Source organism: Haliotis rubra, unplaced genomic scaffold, assembly GCF_003918875.1.
Source record: "Haliotis rubra isolate DU_JTF1 unplaced genomic scaffold, ASM391887v1 Scf649, whole genome shotgun sequence".
Classification (NCBI taxonomy): domain Eukaryota; kingdom Metazoa; phylum Mollusca; class Gastropoda; order Lepetellida; family Haliotidae; genus Haliotis; species Haliotis rubra.
Genome location: NW_025767356.1, coordinates 103,845 through 120,331, shown reverse-complemented (window position 1 = coordinate 120,331; position 16,487 = coordinate 103,845). Strand labels below are relative to the sequence as shown.

The window sequence follows — 16,487 nt, the reverse complement described above, 5'->3', positions numbered from 1 at the left end:
CCTCCCCCTCGAAATTTATGTACAAAGTGACGCCCCCCACTGTATGACAAAATCAGCTACCTCCCCTTTTCATAACATTTTAGCTTGATTTACAAAATAAGATTTATGCATAAAATTGATTACCCCACCCCCCATCCCCTCCAGTACATGTGTACAAAATTAATGCCCCCCTCCTCTAAACAAAAAATGGGTGACCCCCGCCATAAATTATGAACGGTCCCTAAAGCAGGGCGTGTCAAACTGATGTTTGGTGAAACTGGGTATGCTGCTGTCAAATCCAGGAACCGTGATTCCAGCCAACAATCATATTTCCTGACGACACGAAGCGGCACAAGTCCACACTGCAAATTGCTTGTCTCGGAATGCTGGACCAACCAGTGCCGTCGTCTCAACACTGTGACATTAATATTATCAACTGCCTTGTCAACAACTAACATGCATGTATGTTTATGGCAAGTGTGGGCTTTACAAGCTTCAAGTAGGTCAGTATCATATTTCAACAATATTACATTCGTCAGGTTTTATCAGTTCCAGTTATCTGATGGTCGCGTATCTAACTGATACTCTTATATTTCCCCGACTGTCAGTAGACACACGTTCTGATCGTGCAATCTTCACACCATATATCAGGCGACCTACACAGTATAACAGGCGCTACCACGGACGCCCCCAAGTTCAGGTGTAGGTCATCACGAGGGTCAAGGAGACGCAAGTCAAAGGTTGGTGATCACTATGTAAGTCATTGTTCTACACATGTAAATGTTCACCAGGTGTGTACCGGTCATTGCAGTGGTTCGATCCGTCTTGCGAAGTATTAAAGGTAAACATAGGTATGTGAGAGCTTTTTCAAGGACGGTATTCAGATGGCAGGTGTTGAGTTCTCTTTAAATCAGTTAATTTGTATCAGTACCTGTCTTGTAGAGATGAAAAGTTGGATAACGTTCTTGTATCTTTTCATACCAAACATATCGACAAGAGTCGTTTCAAGTAGTAAACCTGGTTAATATGATATTACAAGACACAACGGTGACAATTCGATTTTCATCTAGTACGACAAATACAAAAAACTGACGACCAAGTTGAAATGTTCTAAAACCATTATAATGTTGAAACATATTTCATCTCAAGAAAATATCACAACTCAACAAGTATGTTTGCAGCTTTAGGATTTGAAGAAAGCGTACTGTATGTTGTAAAGATAGCTATCATGATATCTAATATACTACCCATCAAAAGTTTAGACTCGCTATTGTAAATGTAGCCACTTATTGCAGTCAACTGTTCTAATCTAGCTTGCTCAAAATATTCCATACTGTTTAAAGGTACTGTTTACACATGAACTGATGTATTCTAAAACAAATTCGTAACGTTGAAAAGATTATTGTCATGAGTTCAATAAATGATGAAACTCGAATTCTTAACAAAACTTTACACCAAAACGCAGCTGTTCACATGCATGATATTTGCACATGCTTTTCAGCAATTTGATTAATGCATGATCCTCATTCATCTGCTTAATGGGGCGGTGGGGTAGCCTAATGATAAAAGCGTTGGCACGTCACGCCGAAGACCCGGGTTCGAATCCCCACATGGGTACAATGTGTGAAGCCCATTTCTGGTGTCCCCCCGCCGTGATGTTGCTGGAATATTGCTAAAAGCGGCGTAAAACCAAAACTCAGTCAGTCAGTCAGTCATCTGCCTAAAGTTTGCAGTTGGTTCACTCAAGTTAGTGGAGAAATTTATCTTCGATGTAACCACATACATATACATATAACATATAGTGAGTGCTTTAAGTGAGTCTTAACTTTTGATGGGTAGTATATGTTCTGTGTGTTATGCTTCTTGGTGTACAAAAAGTATATTGCATAATGTTTGATCTAGCGTTATCGAAATATCCTCTGAGTGCCAGCTGAAGAGAGACAGAAAAGGAAACTGGTGTGATACTAAACTCTTCGGTGCTGGCACAATTGGTCATACTTCAGCATTACATGGTCATGCAACAGTGAATAGAAACCCTCAGAAAATACTGTGCTTTTGATGTCTGTCCGTCTTGATTGCTCTTTAATGGTCGAAGTACAGCTGAAGTCGTTAAATACAGTTATCTCCCTTGCGTGTGGTTCGTGTTTGGCAACTACCTCGTAACAATACTTTACATTAAAGCAAGCTAGCGCTGTTGAAGTTTCATCTTATCAGCATGTTAATTCGACGTACTTCCAAAATATGTGCGCTTCATAAAACTGTGGTTCAGTGAAAATGAGCATATTCTGAAAATGAGTGAGGCATCTTTCAACACATGCATCACATGCTGAGGTTTTCTGCTGGGCGTTGAGATCGTGATTCACATGTGGCACGTGCATGTTTTTTACCACAATGCGCACTTTGATTGAGTATTTGTTGAATCCTGATACTCACTAACGTGGTAATAGTCCCTAACAGCTAGATTATAAGAAGCATCCGGTCACGCAAGGTCAGTTGAAACAAAATCTATCTTTTTTGACACATCGCCGCTGCCTCGCATGTTTCTACACAAAATGATGATGAAACCTACTAGGGCTCGTAAGTAGCTCACGGCACTTCGCGAGACCTTAGTACTTCCGGTGACAAACAACGTTTCATACCTTTTCGAATGGTCTCATGGTTGTCAGTTGACAGTTAGGAGCCGGTAATCGTTGCAGGAATAACAACGATCTAACCATCCCAAAATTAGCAAACTATTAAGACAGTCAACAGCTGTGACAGTCACACATGGGTGCTCACTTGGTCCGGTCTAGTACAGTCATGTTTGGCGGTCGCGCAATTTGGAACCAGAACTGGTTCTTGAATACGCTTGTAACCGGAAATCTAGTACCGGAAATAAGCTGTGCCCCGTCTCGCATATCGCAAGTTGGCGCGAGTAAAAGGAGCCGGGAACCAGCTTAGTACCGGAAGTAGCGCCTCGCGAGACTTTCAGCCCTATATTTTCAATGCAACTCCTCTGCTTGGGCGTGACACTCTGTCACCTATCGCCGTGTACGGGTTTAGCAATGGACTGCCAGCTATCTCACTTCATTAATTTTTTTAAAAAAACCCATTAGTATGCAAATGCACCTGTTCCACGTTGTCAATAGGCTGTTGGTGAAGGCGAGGAGAATGAACAATGATTCAAATATTAAAATAATGAACGTTGAATGCATCTGTACCATGATATATCTTGCTGTAGCTACTGTCCAGACGACACGTGGACCTTTATATCTGCTACAGGTCCAGACGACATCTGTACCATTATAAGTGCTACAGTTCCAGACGACATGTCTTCGCCAAAGGTAGCCATCTTTTATAACAACGCAGAAATAATCGACGTCATTAAACAAGAACTGCCTGATGCTGACATTCAGATGTTCTCAAGTAAGAGATACAAAGCTCTATTTCATCGTTTTAAGTCTCCTATGTAAAGACATACTAATTTAAAAGGCATTGTACTGTTATAGTGAGTACAGCTCATTTCCTGCTTAGTTTGTTTGTTGTTCAACGCCACACTGAGCAGTATTCCAGCTATATGGCGGCGATTTGTAAACAATCGAGTCTGGACCAGACAATCAACAGCATGCGCATCGATCTACGCAATTGGAAAAAATGGCATGCGTCAACCATGTCAGCGAGCCTGACCACCCGATCCCGTTAGTCGTCTCTTATGACAAGCATGGGGTGCTCAAGAGCAGTTCTAACCCGGATCTTCACGGGGGCGCTTTTCGGGTGGAGCCCACTGATCAGTACTGTGTGTGCTCCGTTTCGTAGGTATTTATGAGGCCGGATAGTATAGGACTGTTGCAATAATATTTGGATTCAACGATTTATTTCCAAGAACTAACTTAAATCTGACATTGAAAAGTATGTGTAAATATTCTTGATTGCAATCATTTGGTTTGTATCATAACCACACCTCAAATGATGATAATGTGGTGTTTGCTCTTCTGTAACCAGGACTGTCTGTGTGTGTGTCTGGTTGTAGATCCTCCCACGGAAGAGGAGGTGGAGTCGTTCTCTCAGGTCCAGATCATTTTTGGGTCCCCTAGAAACCTGACGGATGTCATTCCAAGATGCCCCAACTTAAAATGGATCCAGTCTGGAGCAGCAGGTATTCGATATAATGCCTCGAAACTTACCCTGTGTATTTTGTAGTCATAATGCTCCGTACGTACCATTGCTAGAATATCTCCAACACAGCTTCAAACTTTGGAAGACATATTCGGAAATACTTCTTCATATTAACGATAGCGTGTCACTTAGGAGCCAAAGTATCCACAATCGGAGAAACAACAATCCACACAACCTGGGGTAACTAAACCCTTTCTCTTTCTGTCTCACTCTCTATCTCTAAATAGCCTGGCTTTGTAGCATGACACTACTTTATGAGGTTTTCCCTTTACAGGCGTGGACAAGATACTGAAGAGTTTATCAGATGACAAGGTAATGCTTAATGGTCACGTCTGACCCACATTTGTATGTATGTACGATGTGTGTTTGTATGTATCATGTACGATGTGTGTGTTTGTATGTATGTCCGATGTGTGTTTGTTTGTATGTACGATGTGTTTGTTTGTATGTATGTACGATGTGTGTGTTTGTATGTATGTACGATGTGTGTGTTTGTATGTATGTACGATGTGTGTGTTTGTATGCATGTACGATGTGTGTGTTTGTATGTATGTACGATGTGTGTGTTTGTATGTATGTACGATGTGTGTGTTTGTTTGTATGTACGATGTGTGTGTTTGTATGTATGTACGATGTGTGTGTTTGTTTGTGTGTGAGTGTGTGTGTGTTCACACAGCAAACTCACAATATATGTTGGAACTTAATGAGTACACAAATGCAAATAAACAGAGTTATTGGTAAATTGAATTGAACACACATGCATGTGCTACGTTTCGTGCGCTTGCATCTCGATAAAATGGCATTGGCCTGCAATTCAAACAGATGTGTCCTCAAAAGTCGATGTCCACGGTGTGTACCAAATCCAATCTTGGCAACCCAATCTACAAGCCTTGGCAATCCTTGCCCTTGTGATCGACTGTATGCATCGAAGATGGTCATACCCGTTATTTTGACATTGGTGCCTGCACACTGACCAATATGTACACCTGTATACCAGTAGTTAGTATCATCCACATTAAACATGGTGTTCTGCCGTCTCCTTATGATCTGAATATGCATGTGTTAGAGCTTCCATTGTTAAAATACTTACCAGCTTAGAGAACATTATAACACTGTGCGGTTTCTTTTGTATAGCAAACGATTAGCTTTATCCATTAAGTGGTAACATAGATCAACATTTCCTTGCATGGTCATGAATATGTATTTTCCATGTTACCTGCATCAGTAGTTAATAATCATCTACCGTGTATGTTATGCTTATATTTCTGTTCAATACACCTACCAGGGATGCGTGTACTGCTGACCTACAGCCATCTATATCTACAGTTTATATCAGTATTCTCAGTATCGAGAATGATATGAATATTCATTCACATCTCGACACTTTCATGTTTTATCATATCGCCACCATTCTCACATAACACAGAATCGTAGAGAACATAGATCAAGGTAAGTTCATATTCAACTTCACTGCTCCTGAGAAATCTTTTCGTTTTTTATCTGCCTCGTAGGGCATCCCTGTAAAACGTATGAACGTAAGTTTTCTTGGCATGTTTATCCGTACAGTGTTTGAATCATTTAGGTAAACGCAAAGATTATTGTCACCCGCAACGGAGAGACATTTGCCAAACCACTGGCCGAGCACATCATGTGCCAGATACTGACCACAAACAAAGGTCACTACAAATGGTATGACCAGCAGAAGAGGGCAGTGTATGAGAGGTATGTCCTTAAACAACAGCTGGCAATAGTTACCAGTATCTTGCCACAGTCCCGTCTTTCGTTTGTTATCCTGAATGACGCCTTGGTTTAGTTTTGTATTTTTATAGGGCATTCAAAATGTGCATTCAATATAATCGCGATCAGCCATGTATAAAAGTACGAAGCTGATGTGACAAACCTGATGTTTATGTTATATCTATATAATGTACCAGAGTGAGTGAGTCGCCTTTGGCAATTTTCCAGCAATATTACGGCAAGGGACAGGGACATGGGCTTCGCACAATATACCAATGTGGGGAATTAAACCCGGGCCTTCGGCTTGACGAGCGGACACGTTAACTACTAGACAACCCAACCACCTTGTTATAATATATAAGAAGATGTATGTCATCATCGATGTAGACTGGGAGAAGTTATAAAATAATTGAAACGGAAAGTCGAATTGAAATTTAACCTTTTGATGCATGAACGTTTACTGCACATGAACACAGTGACGCATGGTGTATTTGGTTCCACACGCTGACCAAACTAATGGTCGTTTCACATTTCCTTTTTCAGAGAGAACATTCATTCCAAACCACTGTCACAGACATCAGTTGGGATACTAGGACTGGGCTGTATTGGACGTGAAGGTAGGTATATCTATATCTTGTTGGTCCAAATATGTTCGTCCTCGACGTGTATGCCAGTATCAAACATTGTTTCATTCTGTCTGTTTTGTCAGCCGCCCGAACGTGCAAGTTCTTTGGGATGAAGGTATGGGGCATGACCCGGACTGAAGTACCGGAAGATAAGAAGTCCTCATATGTTGACGAATACAGGTATGTATCTAGGTATCACTGTTTGTGGTGTTGGTTGACTGCTGTTTTTTCATGTTCCGCATACTACATACACTAAACAAAACAGATTCACTTTTTTATTGTATCCATATATTCTTGCTATATATTAACTTCATGACACTTTGTTTTCTTTCACAGGACAGAGAATTCGTTACATGAAATCCTATCTGAATGTGATTATATCGTCAACATACTACCATCAACTGAACAGACTCGAGGCTTGTTGTCGGGAGATGCCTTCTCTTACTGCAAAAATAAGGTACAGATGCAAAAATGTACATCCTAAAAATAATTGTTTGTGATCTGTTTTTGCGTTCAACTGTTTGTTTTGAGGCTATGTATTTTTGTCATCCATTTTGTCGTTTTGAATTCATTAACTGATGTGACATGTATCAAATTAAGTGGTTCACGCTGTATGGAGTACCGTCAATGGTGGTAAATAATAAGCTCAATCAGAACCTTGGTTATAATTGTGAGAGTTGACCATGCGAACGGAGTGGCATGTAGGCTGTTGAGCGTGGTCTTGGTTCACCATGAGTGAGTGAGTGTGTGAGTTGCGTTTGACATCGCCCTCAGCAATATTCCAGCTATGTGGCGGCGGTCTGTTAATAATCGAGTCTGGACCAGACAATCCAGGGATCAACAGCTGAGAATCGATCTGCGCAATTTGGAATCGATGACATGTGTCAACAAAGTCAGCGAGCCTGAACACACGATCCCGTTAGTCGCCTTTTACGACAAGCATGGGCTGCTGAAGATCAATATTCTAATCCGGACCTTCACGGGTCGCAACTTACAAATCACATCACGTGGGCGTGTCATGGGTAGGCCAATTCGTTGCATCAGTTGCACGAGCCCAGGACTATTGTTCAGACTTTACAGGCCTGAAGACTCATGTGCAACAGACTGTCCCAATCCTTGCAGATCGCCCAAGGCCAGAATGGCGTACAAATGGGGGTTACGTCATTTCCATAACCGATGTGATTGTATGCTTTACTAACAGACAACTGATCAGATTGAGAGTGTCAGCACAGACCATCAAGAACGACTGTGCACCGTTGGGTTGAGAGCTAGACGACGATGCATAGGAACTATACAATTTCAGCGACCGAAACATTTACGATGGGTCCGCAGACATGCCAGATTCAACCAGTGGCAGTGACAGGATTGTCTTCATTGAGGAGTCACGCTCCACATGGTACTTTCCCAATGGCAGGATATAGGAGGGGGCTTGTGTTCGTGAGGTAGACCGATTCGGCTTGGAAAGCGTGCCGGTTTAGGGAGAAATGAGTGGTAACGGTCGATCTAAACAGAAAGCTTACTGCCATATCGGGTCCAAGTTTTGGTCCCAGTACTTCCGCCATTCATGCAACTTCATTGTCCCGGACTGGCATTTCAACATGACAACGCTACGCTTCATACCGCAGGTCTGTTAGTTTGGTTAAGTACCGAATTGTTAACTAGTGTGCATTTGTGGGATCAATATACAGACTCATGTATTCATGGCAGCCTGCTCAACTGATGCTAGACCCTTTGCTCTTGTAGAAGACTACCTTCATCAATGTTGGACGGGGTGATGTGACGGATGAAGAGAGCATACTGAAAGCTCTCAGGTGAGAACCCTACTGATTCATGTGGATACACAGAAAACGTCAAAGAGTTCTAACCTACTCATAATGTGAACTTATCCTAGCAGTGATATCTAGCTGTGTACTCTTGTACACATGTCTTCTACACCCACAAATTAAACTTGTAAACCACGTGGAAGCGCAGACACGCATGAATAAGACGCCGTTCTACGTATTTAACGTAATGATCCAATCAACCATCAACGATCTTTCCGTTGTCTGAATTAACCTTGTTAGACAGTTGTTATTGTTATTTTGGCGACTCCACCCAATCCTAGGAACAAGTGGTTACAGTACGCTGCACTAGATGTCCACAACCCCGAGCCGCTGCCTGCCAGTAGCCCCTTGTGGAGCGAGCCAGGGGTCATCATCACACCCCACATCTCGGGTGGCATCATATTGTACCCTGGATACCTCCGTGACGTAAGATGATACCCCTTTTTTCAGTGTATTCATCATATTTGATAGAGTAAATTTCTGTATACGCACAGTAAAACAAACAATGTTGGACAACATTAAGCCCCTTATTATTTATGCATTTATACGGTGTGATGACGGTGGCCTTGTGTAAAAGACTATTAAAACCCTAAGAATACACCTTTAGTTTGTGAGGACATACAATAGGAAAGGATTTCTCCGAGATACAGCCCTAGGAAATATGAGAGGTCTTTTCGATCTCGTTCACATTTATGGTCTCTGATGGATAAAATCGAAGAGCGAGCTGCACGACAGCTTTCAAAAACAAGCATTAAACGTATATCATTTTTGTTCATTATTTACAAAACCATAATCTGACCACGCTTGTACAAACACACATCTGAACCATCTGTGTTCAACCATCTACACTCCATCATCTAAACCAACAATCTCAGTGTTACAGTGTCATGCCATTTGCCATGTGCTATATACAAGATCTAATTTTAAAAAACATTTTGGAAAGTCTGGGAATGATATGTGTCCTTTGTGTCCACTCGTGACATGTAGTTATTCTGTCAGCTGACTGAGGCGTTGTTTTGTTGCAGAGAGCCGAGCTGTTCGTGAAACAATATCGCCGCTATATTAACAACGAACCGTTGGAATACGTTGTTGATTTTGAAAGAGGTTATTGACGTCAGAGTTTAGGACGACACTTGCAGGACAGGGGGAAACCACGGAGTCGTGTCATCCAGTGATTGTACTCCTCCATCATTGCTGTGTACAAAGTACCAGGCTGTATGATAACAACTTAGATTTGTATGTAGTGAAATACGGAGTGCTTCACGACTAAGACGGAGCATGCTATCGTGGACTTCTGCTATGTAACCCAATGCCACACCAAACCGGTGTCTACCATGCCAGATGGACTTTCACAATGATCTATATGTACTGTAGTGCCTATACGTCCCCCAAACACCAACAGTACACAGCTGCAGATATTCTAGACCCATGTGTGTCGTATTCAGTCACACACATTTTCCTCATGGTGTGGACAACTTTACTTGATGTATCACACACTCAGAACAGTAGCCTTGTATATAGTGCGGGCCTGTTGAGTGGCGTCTATTTCTGGTCTCTTCACTGCAGTTTGTAGGTATCTCAATTTATAACAATGCAGGGAATACTCCTGATGTAGCTACATCATTGTGTCGAGCTGACCCTCACACACCCTCTGTCTTACAATACAACGACAAGTTATAGGTCAGAAGGTTTTCTATATCGGAACTAGTTACCATATATATAGAGAATATACACGAGGTCTCATTACATACGAATTATACGAAACGAGTGTCCTTCCTGTGGTATCTGACCGAGCGAAAGCGAGGTCAGATAACATAGGAAGGTCACGAGTTTCGTATAATTCGTATGTAATGAGACCGAGTGTGGTATTTTATTTATTACCCACGTCTTACATGCATTAAATTGACAAAATGGCGTATTTTGTTATATTTTTTGGTTTCAAACCGAAACCGGTTTCATAAAGAGGTTGCGGAAGAGTTTTGTACTGTAGTACAATATTTGCATGACGTCACACTGTAATGATGTCACTGCCTTGGTAACCGACGTCACGATGCATGTCAGTTGTCATCGCCTCGTACAGCCTCCTACAGTAAACTACTCCGTAGCACCTCGTTTCTTGGTTTCCAGTTGCTTCATTCGGCTAACATCACTGGTGGAAACATTGCGTTTATGTTTTTCGACGGATATAATGTCTCAGTTCGACTCACAATTAAACAGCGACACGGCATCGTTCGCAATGTTTACATTCCCACAATGCATATAAGTTGTAGAATGGATGAATTCACGTGTTTGTTAAGAATGAAAAATAGTTACGTCAGAATGTGACCTAATTGAGAGGTCATCGGTTATCAAATCAAATCGTTAGAATCTCAGGTCAAGTCGTTACGACACAGGTCAACGCGATAAGACACTCGTGTGACGTACGAGATTAGTATGCAACTACCCATACGTTGACCTCGTGGGTAATAATACCGCATATGAATCGTTTCTGTTGACTGTTAGCATTATCATTGAAGAAATAAAAGTCATTGAAAGTGAAATGCAGTATTGGAGATGACTCTCTCACAGAAGCACGCGCCAGAAACCTCCCTGTGTTCACAAGAAAATAATGCTACCACCAAATGCATAAATTCGGCTAGAGTGAATACTGATTTAACCTTCCAACAATTAAACATATTTCTTTAAGCATTCCTTTTATATAAAACCAGGTGTAACACACCTAAACTTCACCAGTTCATTCTAAGCTACTTTGACAGGAGGAAGACAGTACGCGAAGAACATTCTTACTCCTTCAAGTGATTTTCCACATCTATTCACAACATTTATTAATATTCTGTAGTTGCTACACAGTTTCTTGATACGTCTCCTACATCGTAGTGTAGACGATGTCATTACGTATGACATCAAAACGTATGTACTCAAATAGAATAATCTTTTAGAAGCAGCACCTCATTAAGCGACTCACTGCAACCAGCGTCCTCCTGTTGTCCGTACCGGTGAACATGTACTCTTCATGTAACAAGTGCATCGAAACAACTGGCCCCCATTACTTAGGGTAAACCGTTAAGTCGCTCTTACGTCAGTAGTCATGAGGTGCTTAGAGCGTATTGTTCTCTGTATACTCTCCAATCAAGTCAGAGACAACCTCGACCCTTTACAGTTTGCGTACCGAGCCAGGCGAGGAGTTGAAGACGTTACAATCACCCTGTAACACAACATCTATCAGCATCTCGAAAATACAGGAGCTTATGCACGCATTTTATTCGTAGACATTTCCTCGGCCTTCAATAGCATCCAACCTCATATACTCACCAAGAAGCTAACTGATGTGGTGCAGAGATAACTTCCTTGAACTAAATGTGAAGAAGACCAAAGAACTCATTATTGACTTTCGCAGGAAGAAATGGACTATTACATCCGTCATCATCAACAATCAAACAGTTGAGGTTGTAGAGGGGTTACAGGTACATAGGGACAATCATTGATAACAAACTGACTTTCACTCAAAATACCAATGCAGTCTACAACAAATGTCAGTCTCGCCTCCACTTCCTGAGAAAGCTGCGCTCATTCCACAGTGTTTCCACTTTTATGTCTTTGTTTTACAAATCATGTATCCAATCAATTTTAACATGTTCTATGCAGTGTTGGTATGGACCTCTGTCGCTTCAAAATAAGAACAAATTAAAGAGGATTGTTAAAGTTGCAGGAAACATTGCAAGTAATTTTGATAGTTTAGACACCCTGTACATATCATCTGTTTTAAATCTTTCTGTCAGAATTTTACAAGACCCAATCCATGTTTTAAACCCTTGTTATACACTTTTACCATCTGGCCGTATGTATCGTTTACCAAATGTAAGTCAAAGAGCAGTAAACACTCTTTTATACCAGTTAGCATATCCTTCTTAAACAAGTCTTAAACATTATTCTCTTAGTATATTTATTGTTACATGTTTCTCTCATAAATACTGTTGTTTACTATGCATTCAATGTCATTGTTGCTGCTCATGTCTTAAATGTTGTTTTGTTATGTTCTTAACTCTGATGTACACAAAATTCCCTTTCGGGAAATAAAGCATTATCTTATCTTATCTTATCTTATCTTATCTTATCTTATCTTATCTTATCTTATCTTATCTTATCTTATCTTATCTTATCTTATCTTATCTTATCTTATCTTATCTTATCTTATCTTATCAAAAGGTGATACAATCACGTAAGAAGTAAACAAAATTATTACAATGTTCTGGCAAAAATATTTGTTGATGACCAATTCTTTTTCAATATTAAATGATCTACTTTATGAACTAAATGCTTCTGGCTTCATATACAATTTTATATACAAAGAAAATAGCCAATAAATAATCAGCTCCAACATGCCTACGACCCATGAGTTGACTGCTAGAGGTTTGCACACTGTCTTTTTATACTCATCCTTTCACACTTTGAAATTAATAACGCTTCTGTCAGCGATAACCAGGTTTTAACATCATATAAATATCCTATAATAATAAGAAGAATACGAAGAAGAAGAAGAACAATGACAAGAACATTAATTACTCAATAAGCAGGTAACCCATGAGCTTGTCGCTGCAGTCATGTACTCCCCGACTTATGTACCTATACTTTCACACTCTGAAAACTTGTAACTTGTTGTTGCCAAGGTATAACCAGCTCCAAGTGCCTTATCCATGGAGTTTGCTACTGGAGTAGTGTACTCCCTGATTTTGTATACCTATATTATCACACTTTGAAAATTTGAACTATTTGTTGCTGATGTATAACCAGCTCTTACATGCCTGTAACCCAGAAAGTCTGTTGCTGGAGGGATGTACCCATATTTTCATACTTCGAAAGTAGTTAACCTGTGTTGCTGATGTATAACTAGCCAGAACATGCCTGTAACCCATGGAATCTGTTGCTTGAGTGGTTCACTCCCTGACTTTATGTACCTATGTTTTCATACTTCGAAATTAGTAACTTTGTTGCTGATATATAACTAGTTAGAACATGCCTGTAACCCATCGAGTCTGTTGTTTGAGTGGTTCACTCCCTGACTTTATGTACCGATGTTGTACCGATGTTGTCATTTTATTGCTGAAATTAGTATAAAAAAAAAAAAAAGATAAAACACGACAACGACCCGCGCCTAAAAAAATAGCCAAGCAGATCACGTAGAACCAACTTGTGTGACCCCCACGTACCGACATCCCGTGACGCTCGTATACCATCCATGCGAATTTCTGCAATTGGCAATTGTTCCCGCTAACTACACCGGTAGTTGATATGCTTTGTGACTAAAAGAGCACAAGCAAAAATAGTTTTTATAGCCACAGGACTTTCTCCTCGCATCGCATCACCTGCATCTATATTTTGGATGTGACACATTACATCCCCCAAACCCAGTTCACTCACTGCCCTGAAAGGCATCGATATATTTGTGTTCAAGATTGCTCGGGCTTCATACTTTCGTAGTTCATATTTGCTGACAGCACTATGACTAAACTTAGATAGACACAGATTTTTACAGAACTGGAAAACCTGGCCCGTGATGAACAGAGCTACGCGGTCTTCCAATCTATCTGCGAGGTGAGGAAGTTACACTGTTCAGTTTTGTCACCTACATTCACCTCTTCTTGGATACATCTGATAAGTGTTACAAACTACCAACGCATGACTCGTTTTTCAAGATCGGGAATACAGTGGGTAATTTTGCAGAAAGCAATAGCAGACAATTGGTTAGGCACAACAGAACACGCTCTTTCTGCCGAGATTCCAAGAATCCGCATATGATTCTTGCGCAAAAGTTGTTAGAGCCTTCTTTAACTATGTCCACGCAAATGGTAACCGCTGCCATTACTGGAAGGTCTTGCCAACCCGGTTTCCTTGTATAACACCGAGGAATCTAACACGTACTGTGAGCATTCATTCAGCCAGTGTCAGACGCATGGCAGCTATTATGTACTACCATAGTCCTTAAATGTTTCATGCTTAACAAATACGTTTATTGACAATTGCCATGTGAAATAAAACAGGCATATATAATGACGACACAAAAGCCCACTCGTGTTTTTATCTCCGACTGCTGAACTTGATATAATTATGTTCAGAGCATAAAATTAAGAATTAAAAGAATGATATCCTGCAATCAGGGTATTAATGAAATGAATGTGTATATTCGTTATGAAATCATTAATACAACTAAGCCACTTAAAGTGACTCATTCTGATATGAATTGTCCTTTTGCTCGCAAGTACGTCACAACAACTGCATTGGATCGTCCCACCCCAAACGTTCTGGTAGTGTTTAGCGCATTATACTCTTGTTGCGCATGGAACACATCGTCGGAACAGCATTCCTCTTGAACAAGGACATGATATGATAATATAATATCCCGGAGGCCTCTGACTACAATGCAGCCCTTGTTGAAAACATTGCAGCTGTTCCCCACTGTTTTGTAAAGTAAATTTACCACAGAGGGATCTCTGATCATCTATTGAGTCCTCGTAATTTAACGTTAACAACCAAGTGTGTTTTCTGGTTCACTGGTCACTTGATTGTTTGGATTGCTTGCAGAGCAATGTCGCATAGCAGTAGTTTTCATCGGACTGTAAATATTTATTATGTTACTCAAATTGTGAAAATGTAGACATTGGTTATATGTGCTGCCTGGAGGACAGACGCACTTACCCTTTACGGGAACACCCGGTGTCATCACTGATTGCATACATTTCGAACAATAGCAGGTAAACATTCGATCCAAATCTCATTCATGTTAAACGGCGGTTTACTTACTCCTTCCAGACGTACGACTACTGTATAAATGTTTCCCGGTATTCACAAAACGTTTTTTGAGACAAACCGAAATAAATACCATGTGGCTTCTCAAAAACACAAGGATTTGCCTACATTTTTACAGTCTCAGAAATATCAATCTGACAAAATTCAGTTTAACGTTTTGCCAATGAGCATGGACGATATATAATCAGGCCTTGGTGATTTGCTAAAACCATTCAGGCTTGGCAGACCCAATCCCATGTTCAATGTGCCTTCAAGAAATAGACTGAGATATGGATAGATACATAATACGCCATTACCTGAGGTAGTGTGTACTGTACTGAATACGTAAGTTAAATACGCCCTATTCTTATGTCCTCAAGGATTCGAATGCTGACACAGTCTAAAGTGTCGGAATTAGTTCTGTCCATGAGTAGTGTCCCTAGCCAGAGTATGAAAATCTCAGGTGCCAATGATTCTGTGTTTCCAAGATTAAAGCAGTGCTCGTGCGTGTTGGTGCAGACAACCAAGCTGTTCGTGAAACAATATCGCCGCTATATTAACAACGAACCTTTGGAATACGTGGTTGGTTTTGACAAAGGTTATTGACGTCAGAGTTTAAGACGAAACAGGGCACAATGAAAGAACAAGGTGTCATCATGAATAATCACTCCCCGAGGACACTGGAAACTGACTGTCGCATCATGTGTACAAAATATCAGACTGTCGCATTTACACCCTTTAACACCTAACCAGTATGGTTACAAAACCACTGAAATGCATAAAGACTATTATGTAAATGTGAAATGGATATTGTGCGTTACTATCACACGATGTTAAATGTATATCAAAAATGATTAAACGACAACGCTATTTCTCCTGGTATTGAGACAATAATGACATTTCATTTCTAGATGAGTTACCTGCCTCTCCACTGCATTATAATTCATGTTTCTCTGCGTTCACTCCAATTCCTGCATTTTGATCAGCTGAACTGGTCACGTGTTATTGCATGTACTTCAAAACGAACGTAAAAAAGTACACCACGCCCATCACTGTGCACTATTGCAACCACTACGGACTGTAGGAGCATCCCAATTACTGGCAAAGGGAAGTTGCACATCGGATTTCGAATCAGTGAAAGGTAAAGCTAATTCACAGTCAATATGTAATTGAATTTAAAATTTACTACATGCATGTATGTCTTGTACATGTATAAATCCCATTCCCGGTACTCAATGACGTCGTTGTGGTATTACGCATGTCAGTCCTACCTATGTTAATTACTTATACGTTGCAGGTTCTTCCCTTTAATAACCATACAGATGAGGTATACATTGTGTGAGGACACGCCGTGCAGCCGGGACTATGATCCCGTGATGGTTGC

General features: G+C 40.6%; 1 protein-coding gene across 1 annotated transcript; it reads left to right on the top strand.

Moving 5' to 3' along the window:
* The first annotated feature begins 569 nt into the window (after positions 1-569).
* LOC124257067 (glyoxylate/hydroxypyruvate reductase B-like) lies at positions 570-9,970 on the top strand. The gene is made up of 11 exons (XM_046691046.1): positions 570-719; positions 3,241-3,384; positions 3,989-4,114; positions 4,409-4,446; positions 5,717-5,856; positions 6,415-6,488; positions 6,581-6,677; positions 6,834-6,954; positions 8,241-8,308; positions 8,602-8,746; positions 9,346-9,970. The coding sequence occupies exons 2-11, from the start codon at positions 3,288-3,290 to the stop codon at positions 9,430-9,432; spliced, it is 993 nt and encodes a 330-aa protein (XP_046547002.1). The 5' UTR covers positions 570-719; positions 3,241-3,287; the 3' UTR covers positions 9,433-9,970.
* The last annotated feature ends 6,517 nt before the right edge of the window (positions 9,971-16,487 follow it).